Raw genomic sequence first — 15,996 nt, 5'->3', positions numbered from 1 at the left:
CTATTTTCACTACTTTTGTGCGACACTCTTGATTGAAGTAGGGTATTCATTTATGAAAATAACATAAAAAGTTGAAATATAGAGTTACAAGGCGTCTTGCCTGACAGCAACAATATAATCTGGTGCATTCTGGGATACCATCCGGTAAAAATAAAATGCAATTGATGGATCTTGACTTGAGACATTAGTCAGAGACAGAGTACATGTGTGCTGGTGTCGGCGTGGCCTTCTTGCATGACAAACTGTATCTTTTCACCAGATGACAGTAAGTAAAAACAGGAGCTGTTCAGAAGACAACAAGATGCAGAACCACCCGTGAGATGCTTTCACGCCCTGCTATTCTGTGGTAAAACAATATAAAATAAAAACTGCATTAAGAAAATGAAAAAAAAAATCACAATTCTTCATCCCGTAGTAAACTGAGCCTGCATGGGGCAACAACGCATGTAAGCATCGGAGTCCTGAAAATGACATGCTAATGAAAAACAGTCATGAAAGTCAAGCATGACACGTACTTTAGAGGATCCAATTAATCTCGTGACATGGCAGGTCTTTTCGCACTTGCATTCGGTGACCTATGCTGCCTGAGGGAAAAAAAGAAAAACAGGAAAAACTGCTCGATGGACAAACACGGCAGTTAAGCTCAGCGCTGCTCACAAGGCGTTTTTCTTTTTTTTTTAATCGGAACAATGTCGGCATGCGCTGCTGAGGCACGATGTCTCTCAGGTTACAAATCCTCCCATTGAACAGCTATTACTTCTCCTTTCCGTGGGCGAGAGGAGTACAGAAGGCAACTGTCCACGCATAGACGGTACAGGCGATAGAAGGTCTCCTGCCTTCTGTCGTTTGGTTCGTTGTTATTCTGCCGGCTTTTACTCGATGTTTTCTTTGTTTGTGGATCAGACCCGAGAAGATTGTTGGTACAGCATGCTGACACGCTCAATTTCCCATGCATCATTTTAGGGCCTTCCGCAGCAAGAACGATTACTATTACGATAACTGTCAATAGAGGGTCCACACCAGCAACTATAACGACAAAGATAGTGGTGAATTATGCCGTTTGGGTTCACTTGACAGCCAATCAGAATCCATCAGTAGGGGACATCTGGGATGCAATTGGGTCTCGACCTTGGAATCAGTGATAGTTTTGCTAATATAGGCTAACCTGGCATTACCTCAGGTAGCCTACAACTATCTCATCTCTTTATAATTAATAATCAGAGTCAGATTATCCACTAATTCATGTCTTTCAGCACCGGTGTCACGGAGGTGGAGATCTCTCTCTCTCACTCTGAGTGCGTTCTGACGTGCTCACACAATTATAGTTATAGTTATCACGCTTGGTGTGAACGTCCCTTTTTAATACATGGCGGCGCATCGTGTCGCGCAACGGAAATAACCGTTCTGTGAGCTCACAATGTGCCGCAGATCGGTCATGTCCGGCCTCGCGACAACGGCGCGCAACGAAGAATACATCAGGCTGTGTGGTGAACCCACACACTTCTTGCCATGAAAGCACATTTTAGCATGCACACAGAGAGGCACGTTAGGAAACACTATTATGCAAATTTACCCCGGCAATCAATATGTCGCCCCGTACCCTGCTCATGTCTCCTCTCTCAATTTCTCTCCTCTCCCTTCCTTATAAATACACAACCACACACAATATTATATACAGTATACACCTTCGTACAGTTTGCCCTCAGGCTTTTAACACCTGGCCTCACGTTTATTTTTTTCAGTCAATAAAAGCGTTGTGATTGGTTTACTTCAGGTTCCTACTTCAGGTTCCGGCCAATTTGTGAAATCGACCATAAAGCCCCCCCCCTCCTCCCTCTCTACAGCTCGGCACCTCTGTGTTGATAAAAACCTGTTTTTATTGACGTGGGGGTTCCGGTTCATGGTTTTTTGCTTTTGCTGTGATTAGCATGACCTTTCTCTCACAACTGTTATTCACTAGAGCTAATTGGAATATTCGTCCCGTGATTGTTTTCTGTCTTTGCCTTTCATGTTGAGACTGAAAAGCTTCTTTTTTTTTTTGCCGGAAGGTTTATTTTGTGACGTTGTAGCTCAAACTGTTTACTCAGAACAACCACAATGTATGTAGATATACTAACTGAAATGGGAAAATACGTAAATGTGACCTTTGCTTTCGTACAATCTACCCCTTTAATGGTTTTCGGTCGTTAATAAGGAGGAGTTTTCAGGAGGTTGGTTCTGAGATCAAAGACATTCTCTTACGTGGTAATTTGGAATATTTCCATGTTTGTGGTAGGCTTTATGCAAAGTGTTTTATGCCACTGGTTCTCAACATGGGGTCCAGGGACCCCCAGGGGGCCTTGAAGGGGTAAAAGGAACCCCCCCATTAGCTAAATGATTGATAGTTAGGAACCAAATGGACCCTTACGGGTCCGTGGCTCCAAAAGTGTTCGAAAACACATTTGAACACTTTGTCAGAGTTACATTGACTCTGAGGATTTCATAGTGTAGTCCCAGAGATATTTGTTTTAATCAAATGAATGCTGAATGCATACCAAACTGACATGAAAAAGGTTGAGAATCACTGTTATTTCTTTTGGTCATTTTAGCTATATAGTTTATAGGCTATAGCAACAGAAAACTGTTTGGATTTTGAAGGCATGTTTTAGAACCGGCCTCATGGTCTAAGTGTGTTAAGCTATGTTTGGACCTTAATCAGTGATGTGTTCTGTGATCAAAAAGAGTTTGTTACTGGAATAAATGCTTGGCCAAAAGGTTAATTATAGAACGCCTTCTGAGCTAAATTAAATGTATATAAGAGTAGACTCAAAACAACAACAACAACATATCGCTTTGAGAGACGTCATGCCATCCTCCTGGGCTTCAAGGCAGCCTCGCTCCTCATTCCATTCCTAATTCTCCAGCTGGCCCTTGGGGAAACGCTGTATGAAGAGGCTGCTGTATCCTGTATTAGTCAAACTAATTGGGGCTTTGACACTATTACTTTCCACAACAGGCAGAAGTTTACCGATGATTTGTGCACGAATGAAAACCCTCTCCCTTGGCCATATATGTTGTTAGCTTTGGAGCTGTGTGTGTGCCGCAAATAAATAGCAATATTCCCCCCCCCCCTTGAGATGAAAACATGGATGTTTCAATATGAGCTTCTGCTTCTTATTAAAACCTGGAATCGATGTTGTTACTCTGTATCTAGAGTCTAGAATCTAGAGGCTTCCAGTGGGTGGAAGAAGTACTAAGATATATTAAGTAAAAGTAGCAATACCACAATGTAGAAATACTCTATTACAAGTAAAAGGCCTGTGTTCAAAATGTTACTTGAGTAAAAGTACAAAAGTATTGACATCAAAATATACTTAAAGGGACCAAAAGTAAAAGTACTAAAATGTTTGAAAATCGCAGATGCAAGCTCACAGTGCATCGCAACACGTTGTGAGCTTGTAGATCGGCTATTTTCAAATAGCCTAGGTATAAAATAGGGCTAAAGGGATTAGATGTATGTTTTATGATATAATGATTTATATCTGCAAAGTAACTAGTAACTAAAGTTTTCAAATCATTGTAGTGGAGTAAAAAGTACAATATTTGCCTCTGAGATGTAGTGTGGAGTAGAAGTAAAAGTATTGAAAATTGGAAATACTCCAGTAAAGTAAAACATAGTAAAACCTAGAGTACACCTGCTTGGTTATTGGCTTTTGTTACCTTTTGATACCTGATGAAATACTGATGTTCACTGGTGGTTTGTTTGCATGCTGGCTGGCGGAGCTCCAACGGTATATTGAGCTTTTAACTTCATGGTCGTATATTGTTTATTTTTTTTGGCAGTATCACAGAGTTTTTTGAGGCGATAGCGGATAGAGTGAGTCAACCTCTCCCTTCCGTTAAAGGAAGAGGTCTGTTTGACCTTCAAGTTTAACCCTCAGTCTACTTTGTCCTTTGTCCAGCTTGATTCATTTGCACCCCCCCCCCCCCCACATGACCTGAAAATAGCCCACCTTTAACCACTTGAACCCTATTCTGGGCATTTTATAATGGGCAAACATTCTGTGGAAAAAGCCAATCTACAAGCTCACGACGTGGTGCCTTGTGAACTTGTAGGTCGTTGTTTCAATGAAAATATTTGGTGTAGGGGAAAAAAGGGGGGGCCTAGGATATTATATAGATAGATATACAAGCTCACAGCGTGTCACCTCGTGCCGTGCTGCGTACTTGCACATCTGCTATTATTTAGAAAAATCTTGAAAGTGCATTTTTAATAATTTAATATATCAATTTTGGGGGGTTCTTGGCACAAAAAGTTTGAGAACTACTGATTTAGAAGGCATTCGTAGAAGCGGCCTCAGGTCTTAATGGGTTAAGTGGTTAAACATGTAGCCTTGCTTTCTGTCCCCCGCCCCCCCCCCCCCACCCCACCTTTTGTCTTTTATACTTTCATACTGTCTGAGAGGCGTTTTTTGTTTTGTTTCGTCGTGTCTCTTAGAGGAAGTCACTCTGCAACTCGTTGGAGAGCTGACTCACGGCCACCTCGCTGTGCGTGGATCCCGTTAGCATCCTGGCGGTCTGTTGGGGGGTGCAGAGCCCGCCCCCCCCAGACTCGGGGCACCGGGGACAGTGTCTGCAGGCGCCGTGGCCGTCGGCCAGTCCGTTGGACAGCCGATAGCCGGTGGAGTCGTCGTTGCAGCAGTCGCCCTCTTTGCTCCGCTGGGACTGCCCCCTCCCGCCGCAGGGCCCTCCCTTGTGGGCGGAGCCGCCGCGGCCGCCGCCGCCGCCGCTCAGGCACAGGCACCACGCGCAGAGCGTCAGCCGGCACCGGGCGGCGTCGCGGCACAGCGACTTGCGGAAGTTGGGCTTGAAGAGCAGGTAGGTGACGGGGTTGTAGAGGGTGGACGACTTGGCGAACATGGCGGCCAGCGCGAACGCCATCGGCGGCACGTCGTTCGGGTTGCCGAACGCCGCCCACATGGACACGATGGCGTACGGGCTCCACGCCGTCAGGAAGCCGATGCACACCGCCACGGAGAGCTTTATATGCGGGGAAGGAAGGGGACACAAGACACACAAAAACAAATATGTTATCCTGTGGGCCAGCCTACGGAGGCTTTAATGCAAGGGTTCCCAAACTTTTCAGGCCGTGACCCCCCCAAAATAATGATATATGAATTGAAGAAACCCCCAAATAATGATATTTGAACTGGGGACCCCCCACCCTGACAAGCACATGGAATTGTATAGGCATTACATTTAGTTTGACTCGGTTCCACAGATAAATGTTGTGAAAATAGCCGAAGCTTGTAGATCGGCTATTTTCACAATGTTTGCCTCTTTTTCACGTAATATTTGACAACTTGGCCAATTTGGTATTACAAAGATCTTAAAAGTCATTAAATTGTCACTTTACAAATGTGCAGACACTTATACTGTATGTTGGTTTGTTTAGGACCTTAACGTCCTTGTCTATCATGCACAGTATAAGTATAACATGCACAGTACAATACATTGCTGCTATGCTCAGGCACCTTAGTTTAGTTTTTTTTTTTAGTTTTATTTATTATCTCAGGTAATTTGTAAATATGTAGATAACTTGTCTGGCCTTCTGTTGCTCTCTTGTTTTTGATCTCCTTCCCACCTGCCCCCCACCCTCTTCTTCTCCCCCCCCCTCTTCTTTCTATGGAAACTAACGTTGCGATGGGAACGATGTACAAAAAAGAATTTCACCCACTTTTTTACCTTGTAAACCTGTGATGTGACAATAAAACTGATTCTGATTCTGATTCTGATTACTGTTGAGTGAGAAAACAAAATTACACATTAAGCTATTCATCTGGGGACCCCCAAAAATAATTTGGGGACCCCGCTGGGGGTCCCGACCCCCAGTTTGGGAACCACTGCTCTAATCTACAGGCATTTGTCCGGCTTGTGGAACACCCTGCTACTATTTTCACTATATATAAAAAAAAAACAAGACATTTGAAACATTTTGAAAAAAGTTAGAACATTTTGGAAATTTGCCCAAAATAGGGACACAATGTTTAATGTCGTGACAGTTCCCCACCTCTAGTCCCTTTTATCTTTTTATATAACTCTTTATAATAAAATAAAGTGCTGAATGAATTAACTTGTTAAACAGCTTTGCTCAGTTTTTCACAGAGTTATATTATATAGCCCATTTCATTATCTCTTCCAATGTAATAAAATGGAACACTTTTGCTCTCTATCAGACTGCTGACTGTATGGGTTCGTCAGACTGCTGACAGTAGGATTCGCCCCCTGGGGCGAGGGGGCGAATCCTCTCTGTAAACAGAAGCATTGCCCTTATATAGATCTGGCAATCTTTTAAATTAATGAACATGGTTACAGGAAATGCAAATCTATGAGCACATAAACGTTTCATTAGCTCTGCAGTCCGCCGAGCGGTGGTGGAAGAAGTACTTAGATATATGACTTAAGTAACAGTAGCAATACCACAATGTAGAAATACAAGTAAAAGGCCTGTGTTCAAAATGTTACTTGAGTGAAAGTACAAAAGCATTGGCAGCAAAATATACTTAAAGTACCAAAAGTAAAAGTACTAAAATGTTTTTTTAAATAGCAGATCTACTAGCTCACAACGCGTCGCGATGCGACGCGTTGTGAGCGTGTAGATCGGCTATTTTCAAATAGCTAGGTATAAAATAGGGCTAAAGTGGTTAATGCATGTTTTATGATATAATAATTTATATCTGCAAAGCAACTAGTAACTAAAGTTTTCAAATAATTGCAGTGGAGTAAAAGCACAATATTTTCCTCTGAGATTTAGTGGAGTAGAAGTAAAATAATTGAAAATTGGAAATACTCCAGTAAAGTAAAAATACCTCAAAATTGTACTTAAGTACAGTACTTGAGTACATGTACGTAGTTACTTTTACACCACTGCCGCCAAGTGTCGTGACTTTTGGTTCCCATCTCCCAGAGAATGTGGAGTTAACATCCTATTGCCTGAGGAGATGGTCGGTTGCAATATCCAATAACAAAACAGACGTCAATTCATACATCACTCGTTCTGACAAAAACAACCTAGGAACTTTTCGTAGCGTTCCATCAACAGGGTTTGTGCTGCTGCTCTAGTTTTCACTTATTTTTGCAACGTAGTATAAACCGACTGTTCTGGGATGCTTATGCATTCTGTGCACAATGCAGAACCGGTTCAAGCCTGAGTTTGAGTTAACGTTGACAAGACACGGCTGAATTGTGTTAATGGAATGGCTCGAGCCTTAAATCGTTTTTTTTGTAGTTCAGTCGCTGTCAGTGTGCCTTGTTTCCAGTGACTTAAAAAAGTCAGTATATATATATATGTATATATTTCCTGTTTGTTCACATTCAACGTGACAGGCTGGCCCGTGCGGGCTGGGCATCTTGTGGTGCAGGACGATATGTCAAGAACCACATTGAATCAGGGAAAAGGGAAATGCTAAGCCCCCTCCTCTCCCCTCTACCTAATCTGCTGTATATAGAATATACTGTGAAGTTGTTTACGAAAAGTTAGGTGGCAGCTACTGAAGGAAAAATGCTGTTGGTGTATACAACCAAGTTATTATTATTTAATTTTTTTATGCACATGTACATTTTGATTTGATGATGCTCTTTTCATTCTCTTTTTGCTCTTTTTGCACTCTTTCTCCTTAAATCTTTTTACGTTTTTCTATCATTATTCTATTGTTGTTATTACCTATGCTGCTGCATTGTCTGTGTGAAGCCAAACCAAAATAAGTTTTACACTTATGAACTGTACACAAGATGTAACAATAAAGTAGCCTACAAACTTGAACCTTGAGGACACTATAATAAAAAGAATCAATCTATCTATCTGAAGACGTGAGCAATGTGCCACTCAGCCTACCCCTGGCCTCAAATTTGACTTATGGACAAAGGACTTCTTTAGTCTGACCTCATTGTGTTTTGGGAATAACCTTATTCCTATTTTGGAACGCCATATTTTGGATTCTTTTTTTAGCTCCTTCCTGAAGGCAGCAACCTATGTCCCCCTTTCAAAACATGAACCCAAATATATCGGTCGACGGTTGCTAGTGAAAAGTGTGCACGCGTTGCTAGGCATGTCACAATTACTACATAATCGTCTAATTGCAATTATTTGAGATAATCGCAATTATTTTTGCATAATCGTCATAATCTAATTGTCTAAATTCTGTGTTGAAAAACGTTCACACATCTTCAAATATAAACAATAAGCAGAAATAGCATATCTATAAGCTTACAAAATGTCACAAAGCTTGTAGATCAGCTATTTCTGCTATTTTACATGTATAACATTATTATGTCCATTCATATGAACTGTCACTTGAACTCACTTCCTATATATAGACTCAATGTACAACTCTCAAGCTGGCCCCGTGGTCTCACCTTAACGATGAGCGGGTGCGCGTTGCTGATCTTGTTCTTGGGGGACATGTGCTGCTGCACGGCCTGCCGGGAGCCCCGCACCGTCAGCAGGATGAAGGTGTAGGACAGGAAGATGACAGCGATGGGCACCACGTAGCAGAAGAAGAACAGGCAGATGATGTAGCTCATGGCGGCGCGGCTGTGGCTGGGCGCGTGCCAGTCGATGCAGCACGCCGTGCCGTAGGGCTCGGCGCCGTACTGGCCCCAGCCCGACAGCGGGCCCACGGCGAACACGCCGGCGTAGCACCACACCCCGGCGATCAGCGCGCAGGCGTGGGGGTACGAGAACCTGTTACCTGGAGGAGGGGGAGGGGGGGGAGGAGGATAGAGGGAATTTAAGGGAGAGCCAGGGGTGAGAGGGGTTATTAACCAAAACTAAAAACTAAATGACAAAAATACGAATACAAATACATAAATAAATACAATTGTGCTATCTTATAATGAGCATTAGTGAGGACCAATTATATGAGGGCGGAAAATGGGTGAGGTGCTCCTTTAACCCATTCACTCTGGGGACGCATCTCTGTCATTTTAGATGTCTTTGGCTATTCAAAAATAGCAGATATACAAGCTCATAGCGCGGCACTGATCTGCTACTTTAGAAAAATCGTGTTTTTTTTTTACAATATTTGAATATATATATTTTTTAAGCGAACATGTCTTTGCTTCTGGAGGTCCATGGAACAAAATATTTTACAAATGTTCGCTTTAACTAATATATATTCAAAGATTTGCAAACATTTTCAAGATTTTTCAAAAAATGGCAGATCGACAAGCTCATAGCGTGGCACTCGCTATGAGCTTGTATATCTGTTATTTTTTGAATAGCCAAAGAAATATAGAAATGACACAGATGCGGTCCCGGTCTTAATGGGTTAAGATAGCAACAATATGCAACAGAGGCATATTGAGTGTGGTTACCTGAGGCTGATGGGGCAGGAGAAAGGGGAGAGGAGGAACAAATGGACAGATAGATAGATCTTTGTTGTGTAAAAATGTAAAAAAAATATATATTTATTGTACCCCAAATGAAAGATACGCCCAAAAGTGCAAGATGCAACATTCACGTTTTCCAGGTACAAAAAACGGGAAATCTCATGACAGCTACCAAAATAAAACACTGATCTGTTTGTAAAAAATAAAATAAAAATAATAATAATTAGAAAGGATTAAACGGGTAGTAAGAGGTCAGGCCGGCTGTACTTTGGTCGTTCCAGAATTGCAGGTACATTTCTTGCCTCCAAGATCAACTATTTTATAAAAAAAAATGAAAAATGCATCTGTATTGAAACAAAATGTATATGTAAGGTGACATATATGAGGGGTGACATCAAAGGTTTTTTGTGATTAACTGAGTAAATTGACAAACTCCTTAGCTCAGCAAGGTGAATATCTCAGCTGGTATGCGTCCTAACTCTGAGCTGAATGAAAAAAATAATAAAAAATTATGTAAAGGTCCTGGCTTGGCAAGGAAATTCACTCCAAAAACTCCTGTAGTTTAGTTTGTGGACACGGTGCGGTGTCACACCAAATTTTGTTACCCATCAAATGCATAGGTCACACGAGCATCTAAAAAAAATAATGAGAAAGACTGAGCGACTCAGCGAGAACGCATACCACATTAGTCTAGGCCTGGAGCGGCTGCTTGTGGTTATACTGCAAACGTAAACAAAGGTTCTAGGTTCTAGGTTACCCTTCGTAGTTAAGAGTCAATAGTCAACAGACAAGGGAGCATTGGGAGGTGAAATCAGAGCCAGTTCCACCTCCGAAGCTGTGGAGGACAATATCAGCCAGTTTGCTCTCTCTCTCTGGTACTGTATTTCACACCATTTGAGGTTTCAGCATCCACTGATTAAAGGAGTCATTCACCCAAAAAATGACTTATTTTCTATCAATTACACACCCCATGAAGCATTGAATTCAAGGAGATTTTTTTTGTTTTTGTCGCATTCCTAAGCCAATAATTTGATTACCGGTGGAAAGATGCTAATGTATCCGGTAGGAGTCTCAAAGGTGACTCTTTGAGTCTCTTACCGGAAATACACCGGGTCATCAAATTATTGGCTTAGGAATGCGACAAAAACGAAATAATTTCCATTCCTTCATTGCTTCATGGGGTATGTAATTGATAGAAAATGAGTCATTTTTTGGGTGAACTACTCCTTTAACAGAGCTGTAGTGTTGATACAACGGTGTCTCTTCAGGGGACCTAACTGATTAAAACTCGCGCCACACTGTTTACAGTGGAAAGGCTTTTCTCCGGTGTGGACGCGCTGGTGAGTCTTCAGGTGATGTAACAGACGGAAACTCTTGCCACACCGTTTGCAGTAGAAAGGTTTTTCGCCAGTGTGGATACGCTGGTGCGTCATCAGGTCACCGCCCTGAATAAAACTCTTGTGACACTGTTTACAGATGTACGGTCTTTCCCCGGTGTGGATACGCCGGTGCTTATTCAGTTGACTTAAATCACTGAAACTCTTGCCGCAATGTTGACAGCAGAACGGCTTTTCTCCGTTGTGGATACGCTGGTGTGTCTTCAGACTGTCTAATCGACTGAAGCTCTTGACACACTGTTTACATTGGTAAGGTTTCTCCCCACTGTGGGTATGCTGGTGCGTCTTCAAGTGCCCCAACTGACTGAATCTCTTGTTGCACTGTTTGCAGATGTGGGGTTTTACCCCACTGTGGACATGTTGGTGCGTCTTCAAGTTCCCCAACTGACTAAATCTCTTGTCACACTGTTTGCAGGTGTAGGGTTTCTCCATAGTGTGGATTTGCTGGTGCGTCTTCAAGTTCCCCAACTGACTGAATCTCTTGTCACACTGTTGGCAGGTGTAGGGTTTTTCCCTAGTGTGGATATGCTGGTGTGCCTTCAAGTTCCCCAACTGACTAAATCCCTTGTCACACTGTTTGCAGGTGTATGGTTTTTCGCCAGTGTGGATACGCTGGTGTGCCATCAGGTCACCAGACTGAATAAAACTCTTGTGACACAGTTTACAGATGTAAGGTTTTTCCCCGGTGTGGCTGCGCCGGTGTTTATTCGGATTATCCAACTGGCCGAAACTATCTTTACACTGATTACAGATGTGGGGTTTCTTTCCTGTGTAAGTCATCTGTTGTGTATTCATTTCTCCTGGCTGGGTTAACTTCTTTGTAAACGGATGACCGGATGATCTTGGTTGGTCTGTGTCTGCTTGTTTCTGGCTGGTTACAGAGCTGGTTATTGTCTGACAGTTTGAAGAGGGGATTTGCCCATTTCTCAGCATTTGGCAGTAGAGGCTATTGTGATTCTTCTTCATGTATGAACAGACAGTGCAGCAGACCTGAGCCTGGGAAGACTGGGTCCTGACTCCTTCCAGGAGCGGTGGTTCATCGTCAAACCTGCTGCTATACATGGACTGTGATGACGGAGTGTATGTCTTTTGGGACAGAAACATCTCTCTTTCTCTCTCTGTCTCTTTCTCTCTCTGTCTCTCTCTCTCTCACTCTGTCTCTCAACAATCCCCAGGACTCTCCGAAGACTATATATTGGGATAGTGGTACTGGGGTTTGGTTCTGGTCGGGGAGTTCTCAACCAGGGATGTCTGGCTTTATGATCCAGTTTATGATATGACTAGAATATTGGAATTGCTTTATAGCATCTCACCATCTGTGCTGGTTTCTTCTCTTTCACTGATGTACCGGAATGCCTGGAAGGCCTTGTATATAGGCTTGGCAGCTGTGGTCTGACGTCAAACACTAACCATGCATGCCTAACAATGCCAGTTTACGCACAACAGGCACTGTTGCAGGTCATGCAGTGTCCTGAATTGGGCACTCGATCAACTTATTTGGATAGATCCCAGTTATGCGCTTTGGGATCTCCATAAATGGGGATTTGCAGATTTGCAGATATTTTGGACAAGACGATCTGCTGCAGTTCAAACCGAGCATCAGAATGGTGAAGAAAGCTGCTTTAAGTGACTTTGAACGTGGCCTGAACTGTTGATACAAGGCAGGTTGTATCATTTTTGCCAGACCCAAGGGGTCGGGCTTACATGAGGCTTTGTACCTGTTTCGTCCATACATGGGCAGGGGCCATTTGTCCTCCAGCCCCTGCCAAAAAAGTCTATCCCCCTTTCGTCCATACATGGGCATAGACACAGGCTGACACGTCATGTGAAGTCCTGTGACGTAGTGCTCTGATCTTATAAAGTACTTATTCTGGGTCTGGCAGAACAAGGTCTCCTGGTCTTGTTTTCATGTGGTAAACTAAATTCTCATGCCACATTAAAAGTCACTTAAATCACCTTTCTTCCTCATTCCGACTCTCGGCGTTAACTGCAGCAGATCATCTTGACAATGTGTGCATGCCTAAATGCACTGAGTTGCTGCTGCCACGTTATTGGCTGAGTACAAAATAACGTTAACATGCAGTTATTAGGCGTACCTAATAAAGTGGCCGGTGAGTAGCTATTTCTCTATAGCTCCATCGTTCAATCCGACCCGTCGGCCGTTCGGTTAGAAATGTTAAAAAAAAAAACGGAATAATCCCAATATATACACAAATACAATGACCTACCTGATGCTAAGCATGGCCAGAAAGTTACGAGTCACAGGAGAAAAAAGAAGTAGAAAGAAGGTAAGAAGAAAAGAAAGAGAAAATAACTGCAGAACTGCTCCAAGCTCATCCTGCCCCTGAAGAGCGATGTTCAATGAAAAAAAAAAAAACCTGCTGCCGGATAGCTCTCAGCGAGCTAGGTGAAAAGAGGAGCTGAGTGCCTCCTCCTAACGAAACATAGCCTCTTCACTGCCACGACCCCTACCACTGCCACCTCGTGGCCACACACGGTAACTGGGTACTTTGCGGTAAGAGATCTAAAATTGAGGGGACCAGGAAGTGTGGGCCCCCAAGACGAGGCATGCATGGCCCAGCGGAATTTATAGACCCTGGTGCCTTGTCTGCCCCAGCTATGGGAGAAATAGTGCCAGTTAGGGGTTAAATAGTGAAGACGGGCGGATGGGCCTCGGCACAGCCTTGGACGGCAGCTCATCTGGGAGAACGTCACTCCGAACCAGAAATGAGGGCTGAGAGTAGTTGCGAACCACAGCCCTTATTCAGCGTTGGGAAGCCCAACGTTGAGAGTCCAGTTACTGCAAACCCTATACTCCGTAGTCCGCAGCAGACAGTGGTGCTGTCTTTGTCAAAAAGAGCTTGTAGATCTGATTTTTTTTCTGCATTTCCAAAACAAAATAAATCAATTGCCAGAGGGGAGGTATCAAAAGAGGTAGGCTATGGATTTTCAACCCCATCCCCCCCCAGCAAATCGAAACCTAATCGAGAACATTAGAAAGTGCAGCTTTAAATTCATAGGGTCCAGAGACAAAACTGTAACGTTGGCATCATATTTGTGACACCACCTTGCAAACACAAATATCATGGTGTGTGTGGAGATTTAACAGTTCACCAGCTTTACTGGTGTAAGGCCATGTTCTGTGAGAGACACTCTACCCTAAATCTGCACTCCAGCCCCTATGCAAGCATGCCACTAACTAACGTTAACCTGCTGTTACACCACATTTGTTTACCTATCAAATTCAGAACATACACTATAGTATCTCTTGCCCAACAGTCTTTCCTCCAGTGTGGAACGCTGATGTGTCCTCATGTGCCCTAACTGACTAAATCTATTGTCACACTATTTACATTGGTAAGGTTTTTCCCAACTGTTGATATTCTTGTGTGTCTTCAAGTGCCCTAACTGACTGAATCTTTTGTCAGACTGTTTGCAGATGGGGTTTTCCTTAGTGTGGATATGTTGGTGTGTCTTCAGATTATCTAACTGGCCAGAACTACCTTTACACTGGGTTAAGTTGATAACTTGACTTCTCTTTGTGACACTGTTTACAGTGGTACGTTGATTCCAGTGTGGATACGCTGGTGCGTCTTTAGATTAGTCGAGTGACTGAAACTCTTGTCACACAGTTTGTAGCAGTAAGGTCTTTCTCCAGTGTGGATACGCTGGTGCATCCTCAGGGAAGATAACTGTCTGAAACCCTTGTTACACTGTTGACAAAGGAAAGGTTTTTCACCCGTGTGGATACGCTGGTGTTTCCTCAGATGATCTAACTGACTGAATCTCTTCTCACACTGTTTACAGTGGTATGGTTTTTCCCGAGTGTGGATATTCTGGTGTGTCTTCAAGTTCCCTAACTGATTGAAACTCTTGTCACACTGTTTGCAGATGTAGGGTTTTTCTCCAGTGTGGATACGCTGGTGCCTCTTTAGATTATTTAACTATTTTTACACTGATTACAGATGTGGGTTTTTTTGTGGGTTACACAAGTTAGCCAATGTGTATTCATGTCTCCTGGCTGGGTTAACTTCTTGGTAAACTGTTGATGACTGTATGATCTTGGTTGGTCTGTGTCTGCTTGTTTCTGGCCGGTTGCAGAGCTGGTTATTGGCTGACAGGCTGCAGAGGGGAATTGTCCATTCCTCAGCATTTGGCAGTAGAAGTCATAGTGACTCTTCATGTGTTCATAGAGGAACTCCTGAGACATGAAGGCGTATGAACACACAGAACAGCAGACCTGAGCCTGGGAAGACTGGGTCCTGACTCCTCCTTCCAGGAGCTCTGGTTCACCTTCAAAGCTGCTGCTATACATGGAGGGAGATGGGGATGCAGTGTAGGTCTTTTGGGGATGAAACATCTGTCGGTCTGTCTGTCTGTCTGTCTCTCTCTCTCTCTCTCTCTCTCTCTCTCTCTCTCTCTCTCTCTCTCTCTCTCTTGGTCTGTCTCTCTCGGTCTCTCTGACATTTCTCAGGACCCTCCTAAGACAATGTATTGGGATAGTCGTACTAGGGTGTGGTACTGGAGGTGTTCTCAACCAGGGATGTCTGGCTTTATGATACAGGAATTTGAATGATGTGACTAGAATATTGGGGTTGATCTTGCTATTATCGGCTCTAATATTACATCTCTCAATCTGGGCCGGTCTCTTCTCTTTGAGTAATCCTTTGGAAGTCCGAAGTCGCGTGTCCGAAGTCCTTTTTACACCTTATATAGGCTGAGCTGCTGTGGTCTGAAGTCAAACACTAACCATGCATGCTTAACAACGCCAGTTTACGCAGGCACCGTTGCAGGTCACCATATGTTATGTGATGTGAGGCTTTAGGTCATCAAGCATAGGCTCTGAGCCACTACTGCTTTATGTATTTATTATATTGTTATAGTAATTTCTACTCCATTGTTCCCCACTCGGGAACGATGCATGCCCCAACCGGTTATGCAATACCTGTTGTACCCATTGTCGTTGTACCCGTCTGTGTCCCTTTTTTTGCCCAATGTAGAGTTCTCTGTATCTGTCTTACCTTGTCCCTTTGATGCCAGGAAACGGGCATACGGCCTCGTGTGTTGACAAGCAGTCCCTCCTCCCTAATTGTTCCCCAGCAGTGTTGCCAGAAATAAGCAACCAGGTCTATGAAAACAAGCCCTCTATGAAAAGAAGGCCAGTAGTCGCTGTGATTGACAGTTCTGCTATTTGAACTTGAGTTTTTGCAACTTTGCCTAAAAGACCTAA

At 43.3% G+C, this 15,996-nt stretch overlaps 1 protein-coding gene across 1 annotated transcript in view; it reads right to left on the bottom strand.

Annotated features, from left to right (window-relative positions):
* Positions 1–4,473: 4,473 nt before the first annotated feature.
* The window catches only part of LOC308096821 (opsin-5-like), a gene marked incomplete at both ends in the record, with an annotated part of 37,439 nt that continues 25,916 nt past the window's right edge, over positions 4,474–15,996 (bottom strand). Inside the window, 2 exons of the mRNA XM_080444291.1 lie at positions 4,474–5,019; positions 8,395–8,729. Of these exons, the coding sequence (XP_080300417.1) occupies positions 4,474–5,019; positions 8,395–8,729 (881 nt within the window). The remainder of the gene's footprint in view (positions 5,020–8,394; positions 8,730–15,996) is intronic.

Source organism: Gymnoscopelus braueri (assembly GCF_963280865.1).
Source record: "Gymnoscopelus braueri genome assembly, chromosome: 12".
Classification (NCBI taxonomy): Eukaryota; Metazoa; Chordata; class Actinopteri; order Myctophiformes; family Myctophidae; genus Gymnoscopelus; species Gymnoscopelus braueri.
Note: the sequence above shows the minus strand (reverse complement) of the source record. Positions and strands in the feature narration are given on the sequence as shown.